At 44.7% G+C, this 18,356-nt stretch overlaps 1 protein-coding gene and 1 long non-coding RNA gene across 4 annotated transcripts in view; both read right to left on the bottom strand.

The window, feature by feature from the left end:
* Nucleotides 1-17,630, bottom strand: part of KCNQ3 (potassium voltage-gated channel subfamily Q member 3) — a 191,310-nt gene extending 173,680 nt beyond the window's left edge. For all 3 annotated transcript variants that reach the window (XM_085053604.1, XM_085053603.1, XM_085053602.1), the window contains exon 1: nt 17,274-17,630. In XM_085053604.1, the coding sequence (XP_084909730.1) occupies nt 17,274-17,605 (332 nt within the window). In that variant the 5' untranslated portion in view covers nt 17,606-17,630. The remainder of the gene's footprint in view (nt 1-17,273) is intronic.
* On the bottom strand, nt 1,402-13,823 carry LOC146442438 (uncharacterized). The gene is made up of 3 exons (XR_014850266.1): nt 11,992-13,823; nt 11,634-11,749; nt 1,402-2,785 (listed from the first exon to the last, which is right to left on the bottom strand). It is a non-coding gene; the product is annotated as an uncharacterized LOC146442438 (long non-coding RNA).
* Nucleotides 17,631-18,356: the final 726 nt, after the last annotated feature.

Consider the following 18,356-nt stretch of genomic DNA (forward strand, 5'->3'; position numbering starts at 1 on the left):
CTGAAGGTGCTTCTATAGTACATATAAATACATTACAAGTAATTTCTGGGTTAGTAAAAAGAGAACTTGCTACATCTGAACAGGAATACGGTCTGCAGTGACTGTGTGGTATTACACAATTTCAAACACACATTCATAGGGATGTCAGACATAACCTCTGCCATCACATTCCCCTCCTATTCATTTTGTCCTATCACATGACTGCACACTGCTAACTATGTCCTTATCACCACTAAAATTTATTGGGGGGCCTAAGAAGGGTGCCATGACATGAAGGTATGAAGATTAATCCCCAACTAAACCCCTGATTATGCTAGATTTGCTGACTTAGAGAGAGGCCAATGACTTTCCTCTGCCTCATCTTAAAAAAAACCAAACCAAACCAACCAAACAAAAAAAACCAACAAAAAACCCCCAAAAAACCTCACAAACAAAAAACCAACCAAACATAAAACCAAAATAAAACCAATAAAAACCCCAAAACCAACAAAACCAGCAACCCCAAAACCAAGCCAAAACAAAAATAGCTGAAAACAAACAAAGAAAACAAAACCAAAATACCCAAAAACAAACCAAAAAACCCCCAAACAAAAACCACAAAAAAAACTCCCCACACCAACAACCAACCTGCAGGGAACATCCTGTAAATTATATAAAACCAATAGCAGAGAATTACTGAAGGTCTTGCACCTTGATACCATGTTGCAGGCTAGGCCATTTTATGAGATACAGAAGTAAAGAAACTGAAACTTATTGAAGGGAAGTGCTGTCAGGCTATGAGAACAGAAAACAGCTGAAATCATCACCTCATTATGTGCTTCTCCCAGTCCTGTGAACCCTCAGGTTTGAGAATGAAGTTTAGGTTTGAGAATGAAGTGATGGAGTCACCATTCCTGAAAATGTTCAAAAAACATGTGGCACTTCATCATATGGTTTATTGGGCACAGTTGTACTCAGTCAAAGGCTGGACTTAATGATCTTGAACATCTTTTCCAACCTTAATGACTCTGATTCTAAGCTCTTCCTCTTTTCTCTCACATTTAACATGCCTGGAAGATGCTGCTTCTTTGGTCTCAATTCTTTAGACTACAATTTTTGCAGCTGACCCATGAGCATGTAGGGGAGAGAGGGAGGCTCAGTGTTCCAGGACAGCCCCGAATTGCCACAAAGCACACTATACTAGGATTTCAGCTCTCAGGGCTCTGCTCTGCATTGGAACAACAAACAAAGCTTCAATCTCCTGCTCCTGGGGTGTCAGCTTGTAACTCACAGCTCTGTGCTGCCAGGAGAAGATGACAACCATGACATGTAAAAAGACAATGGATGCACTTCAGAAATCACAGTCCCTGGCTCTCTGCAGAGCAGGAATTGTTCAAGCAACAGATAGTTGGTTTCCACCACTACCTGGCCAAGAGTCCTCACTACTGACCAGCTCTTGGGCTTGCTCTCAGCACACCCAGAGCACACAGGGTGTCCCTGCAGACCAACAGCAACATCAGGTTTCACACTGCAGATGCTTTGCAATTACAAGAAAATGGCAACTTGCTTGAAAGAGGCACCAAAGCACCAGGAGGGCAATTAAGTCGTTTTCTCTGCACAAGTAGCACCTTCATTAAGTGCTTCTAACATGCTCACCCACAAGAGTAATCTTAATTCCACTCCTCCTCTCTTTTATGTCTCACAATGAGGTTATTCCTCTTTCCTCTGCCTTTTCCAAGTTTATTTCCATCATCTCCCTTGCCTCCTTCTGCAGCTCAGCTGCTGTTTTGTCACCATCACTGGAACTGCTTTCAAAGTTGCTGGCTTCTTCCCTGATCTATTGCTGTCTTACCTCATTCTAAAAAACATGGGCTTTATTGCTTATTTTTCCTCTGCCTTTTTTTTTTTCTTTTTTTTTAACCAAGTGGGCTGAAAATCATTCTTTTCTCCCTCTGGATGAGGCAGACATCAGACAGGTCCATCTGTTCTCCTTAAAGGATCAGTGGCAAAGAGACTGCATGGACACCTAAAAATTACATCCCACTCTTCAAGACAGCTGACAGCTGAAGAAATGACCATATTGCAAATGCTTTTTTAAATAACTGAAGAGATACAGTTAGGTATTTGTGCTCTGAATAGGATAACATTGACTTGGAGCCCTTTCCAATAAGGAAAAAAACCCAAACAAAACAAAACAAAACACTACATTCTTGCAATCATTACTTGGCCATCAGTGTAGGGACTACATCGACCAGAAGGACCAGCAACAATTTCTGAGCCTGGTCCTGCAAACCTGTTTAATGAGATTTACCTTCTAAATGCATTTTGAGCCTGAGGGATATCAGCAGAGGTCACCACAAAGTGAGCCTAAAAGGTATCACAAGAAGATTTAGGTTCAAAACCAAATCAGATTTCAGCACTGCAGAGATTTAGTGATCTTGGTTCATGTGTTTACATGCTTTGAGAAGGCTGTTTCAGACTTCAGACTATGAGATTTTAGCATTTGGCACAGTCATCTCAAGGCCAGAAAGGATGGTTCTGTTCTGTCCTCATGTCCAGAGAAATTCACAAAGTTATTATCCCTATAAGGCCTTCAACAATGTGATTAGGATAAGATTCACCTCAGTGTTTGTATACTGTAGATTTCTACATCTAAGCCATGTATTGAAGCTCCTGTGACAGTCAAGGGATATCTGTTTATTTGGCTCAATCGCTGGTAATCAGGGTGTGATAAATCACTGTCTCATTTACTTCAGGATGAGCTCAAGATCAGCAGTGCTCCTGTAGCAGTGGTTTATATCAGCATCTGAGGAGATTGAAATGACACATTTAGACATTTACAGGGAAGACATCTACATTTAGTCTTAAGCATCCCAGCACAATTACTGTAACTGCTACTACTTCTGTAATGTTACATTATGATGCTAAAAATGCTGTTAAGATGCAAGTAAATCTCCTTTTCCTGAGTTATTTAATTGCTCATTTGCTTATCTCTTGCTAAAATAAAAAAAAAAACAACTAAACAAGTAAACAAAAAAACCCTAAACAAACAAAAAATAACCCACAACCACAAAAACCAAGAAAACAACAACCTCCAAACCCAACATATTCCTGGTTATAACTTGAATTCAGGTTTAATCACCAGCCAAGAATATACAAAATTATTGATTTAGCCCATATTTTGCAGCTAAGCTACAGCCTACAGCTGTCTTCTAGAAAATTCTTCAAGTTTGGTTTAAAAATTACAAGTGGAAAATTGATAATTTCTTGTACTAATTCTTCCAGCAGATATCTGATCCCCTATTAAACCTTATGTATAGCCTGAATTTATCTTGCATCATCTTCCAATGGTGCTATATCACCATTTATGCAATTAAAAAGCCCTCTAGTAAAACAGAAACTCCATCTTCCTAGCCTGGAACAAATACTGATGGGATCTCAGATTAATGCTAATAAACACATTATCTACTTCAAGTTGCTGGGAAATTAACTCATGGTAGAGTAAGTGAAAACAAGCATTGCCAATGAAGACAGATTTCCATCTGCTCAAAATCTCTTTTCTTCACTCATCCTAATGATGTTTTCTTTAGAGTTTCTGTTTCCAGAAAACTATAAGATATTATTCTATAACAGCAGATTTTCCCTACGGTGTCCAACAAAATGTTGATTTGGAGGTGATTATGTCCTTCTTTGGTCTCTGGGAGCAATGTTCTTTCTCATCCCATTTGCTGGGGAATGTGGTGACTCAGGAATTCAGCCCTGACTATGTGCTCGATTGCTGGAGAAAGTTGCTGTCCATTTCTTGTCACACCATGAGCTCCCATCTGTAATTTCTTGGTTATCAGCACTGGCAGCAAATGGAGCTGCAAACCAGGACATGTTGTTATCCTGACTCTGGGAGCCACAGCTGCAGATGTGATTCAGACTCTGCATGAAGTAACACGCAGATCATGGATTATGCTGTGCTCCCAAATACTTCCTCCTACCACTGAGACCAGGGACAGATATAAGTTTCATTTGTCTCCTTTCTGGGAAGAGGAATGGGTGTCCACCTCCACTTCTTATTCCCTCTTTCTTGAGAGAACAGCTGAGTCACCACAAGGAAGCTGTTACCTCCACAGGTCATCGATAAATCACTCTTTCCCTAACACCATCACCAGCCCTGGGCAAAGAGTGATCAGGAACTGTGACTCACAAGTGTGTGGGCCTGAATCTCGACAGCCCTACGAGCTTCTCCTACAAGGATTTGTTTGTGTAGGGACTCAAAAAGCCTTCCCCAAAGTCACAGGTGGCCCAGTGGAAGTACCTCACCCCTGGATGCCATATTCCCTGGAATCAGGGAGCTGTGCAACCCAAAAAGAACACCAATGTCCTCGGAACACAAGGTGATTCAGAGATAATTCTTGCACCTAAACTACCTTGCTCCATTTGGACAAAGCAATTCTTGATGAGCTCCTACTCTGAGGGAATTAGAGGTGCAGTTTTAATCCTGACATAGGTGAACTCAATGTCAAAATCCAGTAAGTTAAAAAAAAAGGATAAAAAGGCCAAAAAAGTAAATACAGCTATGTATGAGTAAGAGACATGTCAGCTCCATCAACCTGCCATCAGCACTTAGGTCGAGGGATTTTAAGTCAGACTGAACTCTGCTGTCCCAGTCACATAAAGTAGGAAAGGCTGAGGGATTACACACAAAGCAGAGTTGGATGACCCAGTGACTGGTGCTGTTCTTCAGCAGTGAGGTGATGTATGACACCAAGGGAAAGAGGGAAGATGGGACTGAGTAAGGGACAGGGAGAAAGAGATGGGAGAGTAAGAAAGAGTTGTAGAGTTGAGACTGAATTATACTTCTGAATGATGAAAAATTGCTGTAAATAGCAAATTACAAGATCTGTTTAAAATAAAAATCATTGGGAAAGGTTTCCCATGTTGAGTGAACTCTTCTAATTACTGAAAATTAAAGCTAGCATTTCGTAGTGTCAGTACTCCAAACACCAAACACAGACAACACCAGTTTGAGTTAGCTTAGAGATACAGAACTTCCTGTGTAGCTAAATACAAATTGTTTCCTCTGCAGTGGGCTGACCTGCCCAGCATCTCTGTCTAGATGTTACACCTCCATTCTGTCCATGCACACTCAGGATTGAGTAGAGTGGGGAGCAAGAAAACTCTCCATTACTCTGGGCCTAGAAGTCTGCACATTATGAAAAACACATTAAACAACATATTCTGTGAAGAGCAACCAAATTTATTGCTCCCCACATTATACTGGAGTTGAAATCTTGGGTGAGGCACAAAACTCAAATGGATACAGCCCCAAGCAACTTGATTGAAGTTAACCTTGCTCTGTGGACTGAACTGGAGACCTCTAAAGCCTTCCAAACTCAATGGTTTTATGGTTGCAGTTGCCAACTCCCTCCTACAGCACCAATATCAGACATGACCTACACCAAGAAATGTGCAGTTGCCCTTCGCTTGCAACTTGCCCAGCTTATCTGCACTGGATTTGTTGCCTAATTCAATGGATTTATGAGGGAAGAAAAAAATCCTCTCTTGTCTTTGAGGAGCACAAAGAGAAGGAAAGCCTCCATGTCCGAATAAACCAGCTCCCAACATGAAGGAAACAGACCATGACCCCCATGGTGTGAATAATGGCAGCTCTGGGAGAGGTTGGTACTCGCTTGTTATTTTGCCTGGGGATCTCCATCTCTCCTGTTTACCTCACTCCTCAAGCTGTCTTGCCCCACTGGGAGGACAAGTGTGTTGTGGCAGCAAGTACCTCACCAGAGGTACAGGACCTTAATCCTGCCCTCTGGTACTAGCAGAATATCCATAAAAATAAAAAGATTTTGTATTGGGTCCAGAACAAGCTTGTGATGCAGCAGCCAAATCCAATTGTTCTTCTGACTGTAATAGATTTACTCTACATTTGCCCTGGCATGACTAAAAGAGGTTGCTGGCTCAGTACTTCTGCAAAAACAAGCAAAACAGAGACTAGCAGCTGTTAAAGGAACACACCACCACCCAAATAGACTTTTCTATGTCAGGGCATTTGCATGCATCCAGATTTTATACAGTTTTCCGATGATTTTCAACATTAGGTTCAATTATGCTGGTTTCCTGCTTCAGCTGGTGTATGAAAGTGAGCATGCCCTTGAAAATACTGAGTGGTGCTTACACCTCTGTGAAGTCTCCAATTTTATACAGAAAACTGTAGCACTTAAAAAAACTGTCTGGGCTCATGAATGACCCTCATGATCACCCTCACTCACACCAGGTCATTCAAATTGACCATCTACACTTGTCACAGTCTTAAAAGGGACAATGTTCAAGCCACCCTCAAAGTGTTTCTGATCCCTAATAGACACCTAGAAAACAGTGCCGTCTGTTCATTGATTTTGGGAGGTAATTTTGAGTGATGGAGTCAAAAGAAGCAATGCAAATGGACAGAAATTCAGGAATAGGAAGAAGCAGGACTGATGCTGGCAAACTCCCAGCATAGTAGCTCCTGTGCCTGGGTAAATCCCAAATGGCCACAAGAAGACAAAAGGAAAACAGTCAATCACAGCCTTAGATCTGAAGCCCAGTATGACAGGTAGTTATGTCTGGGTTTGAATGTGACCTCAAGATCAACTGCAATTACGATCATAAATCAAAAGCAAATTTATGGCAGGGCTCAGGGAGATAGAGCCCAAGGCAAAACAGAGAACAAAAGGAAGGTGGAAAGCTAAACTCAAGAATCCCAACTACCGAAAGATCTTAAAGCTACTGAAATTTTATTTTCTTTGGCATAATGTCAGGGATGACTGTAGGCTTGTCATGGCCTGGTATACTAAGCATATATAAAGCTCTTGAGGAAAAAGCATTAGAATTGAGCCTAATATCAATAAAAGCCTATGTAACAATAAGAATCATATTCCTCTTGCCTTTAGAGGTACAACTCATCTGTCTGAATGTGGCTTTTACTGCAGACATTCACCAGAGATCAGCTCATGCTATACACAATGGAGAGTTGATCTGAAGCTATGGTTTATGTCCCTGTAAAGCAGACCCTCACATCTAGTTGGATGAATTCCACCCTAAAATCTATTGATTGTATTGACTAAATCTCCACTGACTATATATAGAGAAGCTAAATACTTACTGCACACACAGAAGGTACATGAACATATTTACATTCAGTGTCCTGATGTGGCTTTGATCCTTGCCTCTCTGGTCAGACAGAAAGTTTCCCATCCCTCAGGTGTTTTTCGGTGCAAATACTTATATTTGAGTTAGTTCCATGAGGTCTCTTTTGTAGTCAGCAAAAAGTTTCAGGCTCTGCAAGAGGTGATTAATCTCACCCATTTTAAAATTGTCTTTAGAATGAGATTAATTGCTCTCCAGAAAGTTCCATTTCCTGTTTTTCTTCAGCAGCTATAAAAGAATTCCAGACAGCTACCTCAGATAATGTGCTAGATGGATGGATCCCACTGTGGAAAGGCTGACACTCAAGCCCTGAGGAAGAGCAAGGAAATGCAGTTTGTGGAATTTAACACTGAACAGAGTAGTGTATTTCACACTGTACTGTGTGATAGCACCATATTCTGAGAGCAGGAGCTGTCATGAGCCTGCCTCTGCCAGATCCCACCTCTGCACCCAGGACCTGACAAGGTAATGGAGCAACATCTAAATAATGAGTGAGACACAATTCAGAGAAATAGCCAAACATCAGCAGCAACACAACCAGGAGTATCTTCTTCACATTTTACACAAGAAGTTTGGTAATGAATGATCAGTGGGTTCTTCCTCCTGGATTTGTATCACAAAAATGTATTTTTTTGTTAATATGCCAAGATGTGGGGGTGAAGTGTTGAAACCTCCATGGGAGTTTGATCAGCACAAGCAGTGTTGAAACAGAAAAGGCAAAAGCCATGGCAAAGTCCCATGAACAGGAAGAAGAAAATATGTAGAATGTAAAATGTGGAATTGAACACAGACATAGGGTGAAACCTGTATTATTTCAGTGGGGTAGAATTTCTTTGTTCTTTGTCTAAGTGAAAGGTCTTATCCCAGGGGTAATGGTTTTAAACTAAGTGTGTCAATTTAGATTAAATATAAGGAAGAAATTTTTTTTTACCATGAGGGTGATAAAACACCGGCACAGGTTGCCCAGAGAGGTGGTGGATGCACCAGAAAAATTCAAGGCCACGCTGGAGGGGGCTCTGAGCAACTTGCTGAAACTGAAGGTGTACCTGCCCACAGCAGCAGGGTTGGACTAGACCTTTAAAGGCCTCTTCCAACTCAAGTTATTCTAAGATTCTATCCCAAAAAGTGTCTTTTTGCATAGACCCAGGAGTATAACCTCAAAGTGGTAAGGTCTCACATTTAAGAATTATGTCTATTCTAGTAAGCCAAAGATGCTCACCTGTCCATGAGGCAAGCTGGCATGACCAGTGTCCACATCACTGACCTCCCTCAGGCTCCTACTGGGAGTGGTCCCAGGTCTGGGGCAGCACTTGATCTGTGCTCAGCCACTCAGTGACCTCAGAACAAAACCACCACCCAGCAGTGCTGTGTGTCAGTGTGTGTCACTGCTTGGGAACGGCTTTGCAATTAGCCTAGACATGGTTAATGACTACTCTGGGCATGAGGAAAGCTGCTGTCAGAGCTGCAGAGCAAGGCTGGTCCTGGGCCATGGCCTCGTGCATCTGGTGCCAGATGTACCTCAGACACTGAGGTGTGAGCAGGGAGCCTCAGCTGTGAGCATTGAAATTCTCCCAGCACATCTCACAGGAGCAGCAGTGTTAGCAAAGGTAGAAGAGCAAATTCCAGTTCGTGTAATTACCTTCCTAAACTAATTCCCCTGCAATTTCAATCAGCTGCTCTTGACATTCCCTCCTCAGGGTGTAATCCCTCCTCATAAACACTCTGAGCCTGCATGGAGAGGCATGAGGTGAGCAAAGATAAGCAGAGCTGATGCTGCACTGCTGAGAACTGGTGGGCAGCTTTGGGGATTTCACTATCAGTCCCTCAACAGCTGCACTTGCTTCTCCTCCATCCCCACTGAAAGGAGGAAATTTTACACTCTGAATTTACAGTCAGTGAGGAACATCCTGTAAAGAGTCTTCTGGTTTAGGATTAACATCTCTGTCATGGACCTAAAGGTAGGTATAACCCAACTCTAACGGCTCCTATAAAACACAGAAGAGCTAGGACCTCGATGGAATTGGAATATTTAAGCTTTCTGCATTGCTTTATCTCTACTCTAGTGGTAGATGGCACCAGGAACAATTAATTATTTTGTTGTATGAGATACACACCATGTCAAAAGCATGAAAAATCCAAGATGGAAAGATAACAATTAAATGTATGTCACAGAACTAAATAGATAAACATGGCCTGAAACTCAGGTTTGAACAAAAAGAAATGAGAAAATACTTGCAGTTTTCCACAGGTGCAATATCTGATAAAATCTTTTGTTTAGTATTAATTCTGATGACTGGGAGAAACTACATGACATTAAAAACTGGATTCAGAGCTATAAATAAAGCCCTAACAAATTATATTGTATTAACCAGGAAGCAGGGAAGTTGCTATTTAGTGAAATGCTGAATGGTGTTTGTTAGTTCTGGCCTTACTGTTTCCTTAATGATCTAGAAAAAGAACTAAATTGAATGTTAGCAAAATTGTGAGGTACAAATCTAGAAGGTGATCAAAACACTAGTGAGGATAGAAGAAAGTAAACACATAAAAAGCACTTGAGATTAAAAGAAAAAAAACCCCACCACTGGAGAGTCAGCACAACAATCACAAACTAACATAGGTTGCCAAAGAAATGCAAAGGACATTCATACAACTTAGCCACAGCTCTGAAAACACAGAGACAATCGAGAGTCAAGTATCCATAAAATGAAATAAAGTGTGTAAAGGCAAAGGAAGTAAAAGGTAACAACCAACCCAGAGAGGATGAGGATTCCTCCTCTGCAGATGCCATACAACAGACCTGTACAGCTCCACCACCATGCACTAGCAACTGAGAAAAGTAAAGTGGGAAAGACTTTGGCAAGATTAATCACGTGGGAGAGGGCAGTGAGAGCAAATGCCATCTCAAGAGACTCTGAATGCTTCTCAGGTCAGGATCTCAGCGTCTCTCCAGACTGAAATTCAGCAGAGTTAGAGATATTAAACCTTCACTCCAGCATGGTTTGCACCACTAAGGAGGACAAGGTGGTATCCTGTGACTACAACCAGAGGTGGCTATTAAGCTATGGAAAGGATGAAGATGGGTGATGGATCCTGTGGAGAACCTGAGCTTAGAAGGATCCCACCAGGCCTGATAGAACAAGGGGTTGGTTTTGCAGAAGAAGATGATGATACCTCATGCTGCTTTCCACCAAATCCAGTCACCAAAGCACTTTTCTGCTTTGGATTACCTCAGTGTCACCTTGGGTAGGTTTCTCCTGACATCAGTGGGACCTTTCACTTGCTCCAAGCTAAACACACTTTCATGCAATTTGCTCTCTTAAGAGTGGGGAGGGCAATTTACAGAGCTCCCACCTGGAAGTTCTCCCAAAGGGGCTTTTTCCAAGTAGGTTACCAAGACCTAAATATCCTGGCATGTGTCCCTCTCTCTACAGAAAATGCTAAGTTTCCCAGCTACCATCCTAAGATACCAGGCAGCTTACACTCAACAGCTCTTGTGGACCACATTCCTTGTAAAGCTATTAATATTTAAGTTATCCCATTTAATACTGTATCTGCCAGAAGCAATAGCAGATGCATGGCTCCATTCCTTCTGTAAAGTTCCATGCACAAGAGAGTATGGCTTTATTAAATACAAGAAGGGAATGTAACATTATTAAATACAAGAACAAACATTATGATTTATTTATACCATGCAAGACTGATCATGGACCCAGCTACCTGGCTATGTCTAAGGTCACCAGTCTTAATTGTTTAAACAGCATATAAATTATCTTAACGCTCACTTGATCAACTTTGATCTGAAAGTTTCTTCCAGCTATTAAATCAAATTCCTCAAGTTCAGATGTTGTCCTTGAAAATGTGTGCTATTGTCTGACTTCCACATGCTTCTCAATGCCACAAAGGACTTTTTGACAGTCAAGAGATACAGAATTATGTCCTACATACATGCACAGGTTTGTGTGTTGGGTAAGCTAGAAATAAAAATGATTCAATCAAGTGGTATTTTAAGACAGGGAGTACCAAAAAAATGAACAGAAATGTGCTGGGTGAGTAGCTTCTGTGGTGATCTGTGGGAGCAGTAGGAACAGCTGGGGCACCTTCATGTTCACTTGCACACACTCAAGCAGTGATTTAAGGTTGGTGTTATATGCATGTATTATTTTTTTAATCCAGCTGTTAAGATGCACAGTCCTTAGTTACTATTTTTTTGCATTAAATTTGTTTTGAGTGTTCCTACATCTTACAGCAAAATGAGCAAAACAGGTGTAGAAAGCCTCTCCCTGTTCATTTTTGTACCACTTTCCTAATCTCCCTCTCAGATTAAAATAAGAAGTAAAACTCAGGTGTCCTCTTCACCCAGCAGCTGTCCCAGAAGAGCCCAGACTGTGCTGTACCCCATCATGATCCACTGTTTGCTGCAAGGAGCAGTGTGAAGGGACTGAGATGGCTTTTATAAAGAGTGATACCTTTGACCACAGTCCACGCTGAAGATACTGAGATAGGTCTGGTCCTGAGTTTTACCACTGTCTGTCTCCAGAACTGCTGGGCTGGCACTGAGATGCTGCTGCTCCTCACACCAAGTCTCTCAAAACAGAAAGAAAAACATGATTTGCTGGCTGCTGTAGGGGCTTTGCTCATCAAACTGGTTAAATTTGGGAATGTTCAGTTTAACAGATCTTACACCAGGGACTATGACTTCTCTTTGAGGGGCTATTCCTCGGCTGAGCTGGCAGCACTGAAAGGCAAACTGCTGAGAGTTTGCTAGCACTGGCAGTGGTGCTGCCCATCCACATGTCCTGCCATCCCTCGGGCACCAGTGCTCACCATGGATCCTGATCCAGATGAGGCTGATCTGAGCTGGGGACTGAACTTGCAGGGATTCTCAGGAACCTGCAGTCCCAGGGGTTTGGGGGACACTGAGGCACACCCCGTGCACCATTGCAGCTGTGTGTCTGCAGCTCCCACGAGCCATTGAGCAGGCATGAGCAGCACCAAAATTTGGCAAGTTGGCAGTGTAGTCATGGCAACATGGAATGTGGGGCAAACAACCCAACCTGGGGGTACCCACTGTGGAGTGGGTCTTGCTCTCAGCACTGATGCCCAAGCACGGAGATTTGAAGCTGCAGGTGAAAACACAGCTGTTCCCACCAAAGGGCCTGGACCATCATTTCAGAGGCAGTTTGGAAGCTTAAACAAGCACAGGGCAGATGCAAGCTGCTGAAGGGACTCCAGAGCTACGGCTGGGCATCACCAGCCACTCACATTACCCAGACAGTGGCTTGCCCAGGCTGTGCTGCCCCTTCTTCCCCCCCAGCAAGTCACAGCTTTTTTCTGTCACATCAGCTGATCCCAGCAGCCAACCTACAGTCACAACCCCCCAAACCACACACGATCCCAGGGAGGCTCCGCAAGCCTCGATGGAGCTGCAAGAGCAGAGGTGTGTGGTAAGGTCTCCAATGACTAAGACTTCATTATTTTTTACAAAGTATACTGCAGAATATTTATCCATGCATTATGATGAATTAGCATAAATAATTAAAACAGAACTCATATTGGCACATGCATAAGCAAAGGGCACTTGCTAATGGACCAGGCTTGCTCTGCTGCTCTAGGGACTCACTTAGATGCAAGTCCATGCCAAACAAGCCAAGAAAGGATTCATATTTGTCCTTCTTTTAATCCCAAACCTTCTCCCATCTCACCCCAGATGGCTCACAGAGGATGGGTGGTGAGCACATCTTTGGAGCATCTCCTAAAGGGTGAAGAGGAAAATAATGGAAAGCCTCCAGACCTTCAACCTGTTCCCCAAATCCCATGACAGTCTTTTCTGCAAACAACCCACCTACAATCAGTCATGCAAGAGGTGCTTGCTGGTGCTTCCCAGAAATGCTGCTGATTTGATGGATCGCATGACTCTGCCTCCTCTTTTTATTCCAGGTAATAAGCAGCACTGAAAGAAGATTGCATGGCAAATAGGGAAGGTTTCTCTAATGTTCCCCACGGCTTCCCCCTCTTATCAGCAGGTACATCTTGGTGATCTACCCCAGCAGAGTGCAGGTGATATTGCACACTTCCCCAGAAAGAGATATCTAATCCCAAACCTTTTCCTAGTCTTATTTTTGCATGATAGTAAAGGCTGCAGTTGTCTCAAAAGATGGTATGAAAATGAGAATATCTCCTAGTTACCTCTCCTTCAGCCTCTCTTAGGTTGAAAATTTTCCACAAATTGCAATTCCAAATGATCTGTATTATGTTACCTTTCTGGACTCTGTCCTTTATCCACCAAATATTTTGTGCTTACAGCTAAAAATACACTGGAAAAATAAAAATCTCACTTACAATTTTTCATTCTATTCATTAATGCTTCTGTGCATAAATAAAGCATTTGGATGGTTTGTGGAGGCGGACAGGTTTCGAGTCTGTCTCCCTGGCCACAGCACACATCCCACGAGGCACAACCGCAGGGGTTTCCTACAATATATTGCACAGCCTAACACAAAGGGAAATACAGAACATCATGGGAACATCAGCTATACCTACAGCGACACGAGCTCAGAAAAGAACAGGGTTAGATTGTAGCCGACCTGCAACCCCCAAGAGACATTTCCAAATGAAATACCTCAAAGGTTAAATCAGATTATTTCATTTTATTTTATTTTATTTTATTTTATTTTATTCTGAAAATGTTCAGCAGGAGTTCAACTTTACAGAAATGAAATTTTTCAAGGGAAAAGCAACTTCTTCTTACCAAGTACGACCACTAAGACATTGACATATTGCCATATTGTCCATGAACCCTGGTGACCCAGCAAAGAGCAACGTGATGGGTGATAGCTAAATCTCCTGTCTAGAAGAGCTGCCAGAGAGTAAATGTTTTCAGATGGTAAAGGAAACAGAGTCAGCTTCTTTAGGGACCAAATTCCCAAGGCTAGGCTTGGACAAACTCACTTGTGCAGAACAAAGAAGAAAGAAGAATCACAAGGAAAATATCTCATGCCACTCTGTTAATCACTACCAATGAAAGCCAAACACTAAAATCACCATCAGGAATTACTCCCTTTCTCCCATCTCTGTCCCTAGGGCTTCGCAGGGCCTGATCCTATTTATGGATTCTCCTTGAGTTACTTCAATAGCCTGAATCATTTCAGCACATCCAACGCCAACTGAAGGGAGCTTTTACAAGCTCAAACCTTATTTATGTGCACATTACAGCAGTGAGAAACACACAGGATCATGACCCCTTTGCAGCCATATGTGCATTGCTGTATGATTTAACAAAATCCCATCTGTACCACCCTTTCAAAAGTTGTGGCATCCAAAGCTTTTGCAAAGACCTTGTCAAAGCACCTTCCTGCCCCTCACACAGCACCCTCAGCGAGTCTTGAAAAGTTTCAGCCCTCTTCCATCAGCAGCTTCCTGCCTCCCAAACCCTGGGATATACACAGCACTGGAGTGCTTTGCATCATCTCTTCATTAAACACCTCTGAATGCTTGGATCTATAAGGAATTCATCACATCCAGCCACGCTGTGATCCCTTTTGGCCCTCAGCTGTTTCTTCTCTGATTATTTGTGTATGAGAACAACCATCTTACTGGTTAATTTTGGGTGCATGGCGCTTACTGCAAAGCTAGCCAGAAGATGAGACAAAGTGTAACATGCCATTAAGATAAGATAAATGGGACTTTCCTTGAAAATTAAAACAGGATCAAATTTGTAGATTTTACGGGAAGACTGGCAATTTCTCACCTTCCCAAGGAAAAGTCTTAACTGTTCTAGAGTGAAAAGAAGCACTGGGAGAGTGCTGGGATGGAACTACACCGTGTCACAGCAGCACCTCCAAATGAGAGAGACTCTTTTAAAGAAGAAAAACAGGTTAAAAGACAATTTATTTGAAGGCAAGAATAAAGACTGGATATCAACTTACAAGCTGCTTCCCCACAGCTCCTGCTCTCAAGCAGGTCTTCTTCTCCAGCAGCAGGAACAAGCTCTGAAGCCTGTCAGCAAGATCTCAGCACACTCTTCCATCACTCAGCACATTCCTTTTGTAGGGTTGGATCCTACAGTGAGGTAAGACCCCACAGCTTCAACTGAGTTCACAGGGAGCTGAGACTGAACAGAAACACAGTGGGGCCAACTTGGACAGCAAGATCCCCTGCGTGTCCTGTGAAGGGGTGGAGTGTCTGTGCTGGGCTGACAGATGGGTGCATTTTACTTCCTTTAAGGATAAGGACTTCTAGAAGTGTTTTGTTCATTTTCATTAATGTTGAATTTGGCATTAATGGTTTTCACAAAACTGTTACAGACTTCTGTGAGTCAGACTCACATCTCAATTTTGCAGGAATGAGTTGTCATCAAAGAAAAGTTGACCACACAGTGTCAGGTCCATTCCTAAGAAGGATCAAACATTATGAACATCATGATTTTTTTACCATTCTGTGATTCATATTGCATAAGTATCTTAAGGTCAACCACACATCCAGAGAGCTATCTAAAATGAATGCTGTAATTTGGAAATTCTTATACCACTGCAAATAATTGTGAACCTCTCAGGTCACCTGAGCCTCTCCAGACACATCCACTGTCCTACTGCTTCTATCCAGACATGAGCCTGGGCACAGATTTGACCCAGCTGCCACAGAGGGGTGCCAACTGCTCACAGTGCTTTGCTGTATGCTGAAGCCTCTCTGATGTGTGTGGGTTGGCCAAGGCAGGATGAAAGGGGTGCCCCTCTGTCCAGATGTGACTCTCTCCAGCCAGAAGCAGCATTATGCAATCCTGAACACAACTGAACAGCAAGCTCCAGACCAAAGAGCCTTCCCAGCATAACACACTTCATGTGCTCTCACTCCCTGCCTTCCAGCATGAGTTTTCCTATCGCAAAGAGAGGTGGAAGAACTGGAAAAGTGTGTCACAGTATCCAATGTCCACATTTTCACAGAAATTAAACTGGAAAACAAGACCCGCATCCCAGGATGCACTTTATGAATAAACACTGAAAAGAGAGGAGCAACAATGTATGAGAGGTACACAAGCAGCATTACAGTAGTGAATGTTGCCTTTTAATTCTTGCTCAGGGCTAAATCATTGCAAACATCAATAAAAATGTGCCTGAAGGTAAAATCTTAGCCCTACATTCAATTTGTTTATTTTCAGGTGCAAAGAGTATGCCAGTGATCAGGACTTCCTGAGATCCAGCTCCAGGCTCACAACCCATGCAGCCTGGAGAGCTTTGTTTGTCTTTGGCAAATAAGCCAATTTCAGAAATCACTGCTTAAATCCTCTGTCACACAGAGCTCTGCACACCTTATAGCGCCAAAGAAAAACAGTACCACCGTGATCACTGATAAACCCCTGGGTTTTCAAACACACAAACAACCCTAAAACACACCTTTATTTTAATAGGACTTTCCCAACTCCATTCTGTGCTGTTCACAGGATGTTCTTTTCTATATTCCTTATGAAAACTTAAGGCAACAGAATTTTTAGGAACGCAAACCAGTTGTCATTCTCTTGACTTGTCACCTCTGGGCGATTAAAACGAGTTTATTTCCTCCCAGTTCACGTGTGGACAGTGTAACTTTCTGGTTGACAGCGCTGCAACGCTCGGGTTTCATGCACTGCGGAGTGATGCTTACCGGACCGAAACCCGATGGTTTTCATTTGACACTTTCAACTACAGAAGGAATCGGTTCGCTCGCGGTTTATAACAGCAAGTTGAACATCACGCTCCAGGCTGAGCTGAACTGGCCGCGTTCCCCTAAAGCACTTCGAGCCTTAAAACCGCTCAGAGCTCGGTCTTTCTGGCATCCCTATTCCAGTGCCTCAGACACAGAGGCTCGGGAATGCCACTCCAAGGCAACTTGGAGGTACGGGCAAGACAGAAACACAGAGTTAAAAGCAGCTGCTCCTTTTGGAAAACCTGACGACATGAGAGAAATAAAACCCCTCAGCAGCATCCCCCGTATCAGCCCCTCGCTCCGCACACACCCGGCGCCGGAGCGAACCCCGGAGCGCCTCACGCCGAGAATGATAAAGCAAAACGGTGTCCCCGGGCGCAGCCCCCCGGGGCAGCCGCACCGCCCCGCTCCGCGCTCCGCGTACTCACACGAAGGCGTGATAGAGCAGCGCCCAGCCGCGGGGTCGTTCCAGGGCGTCGTAGATCAAAGTTTGGATGCGGCGGTACCTGGCGTGGTTCCGCTTCACCGGGCGGCTCAGGGGGGTCTTCGCCAGCAGCCCCAGTCCCGGCGGGCTCCGCTTGCCGCCCTCCTCCTTCCCGCCGCCCTCCAGCAGCAGCGTCCCGTCGCGGTCGCCGCCGGTGCCCAGGGCCAGCGAGCCCTGCTCGGGGTCGCCGCTCGCCGCCGCTCGCCGCCCCGCCGCCGCCGCCGCCCCGCCGGCAGCGCTACCGCCCGCCGCGCCGCGCCGCGCCTTCAGCCCCATGGTCGCCGGCGGGCCCCGGAGGCGAGCTGCAGATCGGCGGCGGCAGCCCCGGGAGCCCCAGGGCCATGATCCGAGCTCGCCGCCCCTCCCCCCAAAACGACTTCTCTATATATTTATATATATATATTCATCTGTGTATGCACATATATATATAGATATACGGAGGGAGGGGGTAAAGCGGTGGGCAGGGGAGGCGGTCACATCCCCGGCAGGTCACCCCCGCCGGCGGGCAGCGGGCGGGCAGGAGCACGGCGCGCACCTGGGCCGGCGGGAGGGAGGGGAATCATCGCGGAGTTTATTTACCAGCCCGATGCCCGAGCCCCTTCCTCCCCCCCCCCCGCCTCCTCTTCCTCCTCCTCCCAGCTTCTGCCTCCCCCCAGCCCTCACGTTAGGGAGTGGCCCATTGTATGCAGCCAGCAAATAGCCGGGCGCCCGCCCCCCGCTCCCCCAGCCCCGGCTGTCGAGTCATCCGCGGTGTGGGGGACACCGGCCCCGACCCCCCGCCACGGCACTGCCCCCCCTTGTCCCCCCATCCCCCGGTTGGCACCCCCGGCAGCCGCCGCTGGGGCCGCCGGCGCCGAGCGGGGAGATCCCGGCAGCCGGCGGAAGGGGAGACCCCGCTCGACTCCCGGGGATCCCCCTGCAGCATCACAGCCCCCCTCCCCCGTTGCGGCTGGAGGGAGGGAGAGGAGGGGAGGGCATCCCCGGCCCCCGGCGGGGGGCTGCTTCCACCGCCGAAGCAGGAAGGAGC

This window comes from Lichenostomus cassidix, chromosome 2, assembly GCF_008360975.1.
Source record: "Lichenostomus cassidix isolate B80296 chromosome 2, HeHo_3.0, whole genome shotgun sequence".
Taxonomy (NCBI): domain Eukaryota; kingdom Metazoa; phylum Chordata; class Aves; order Passeriformes; family Meliphagidae; genus Lichenostomus; species Lichenostomus cassidix.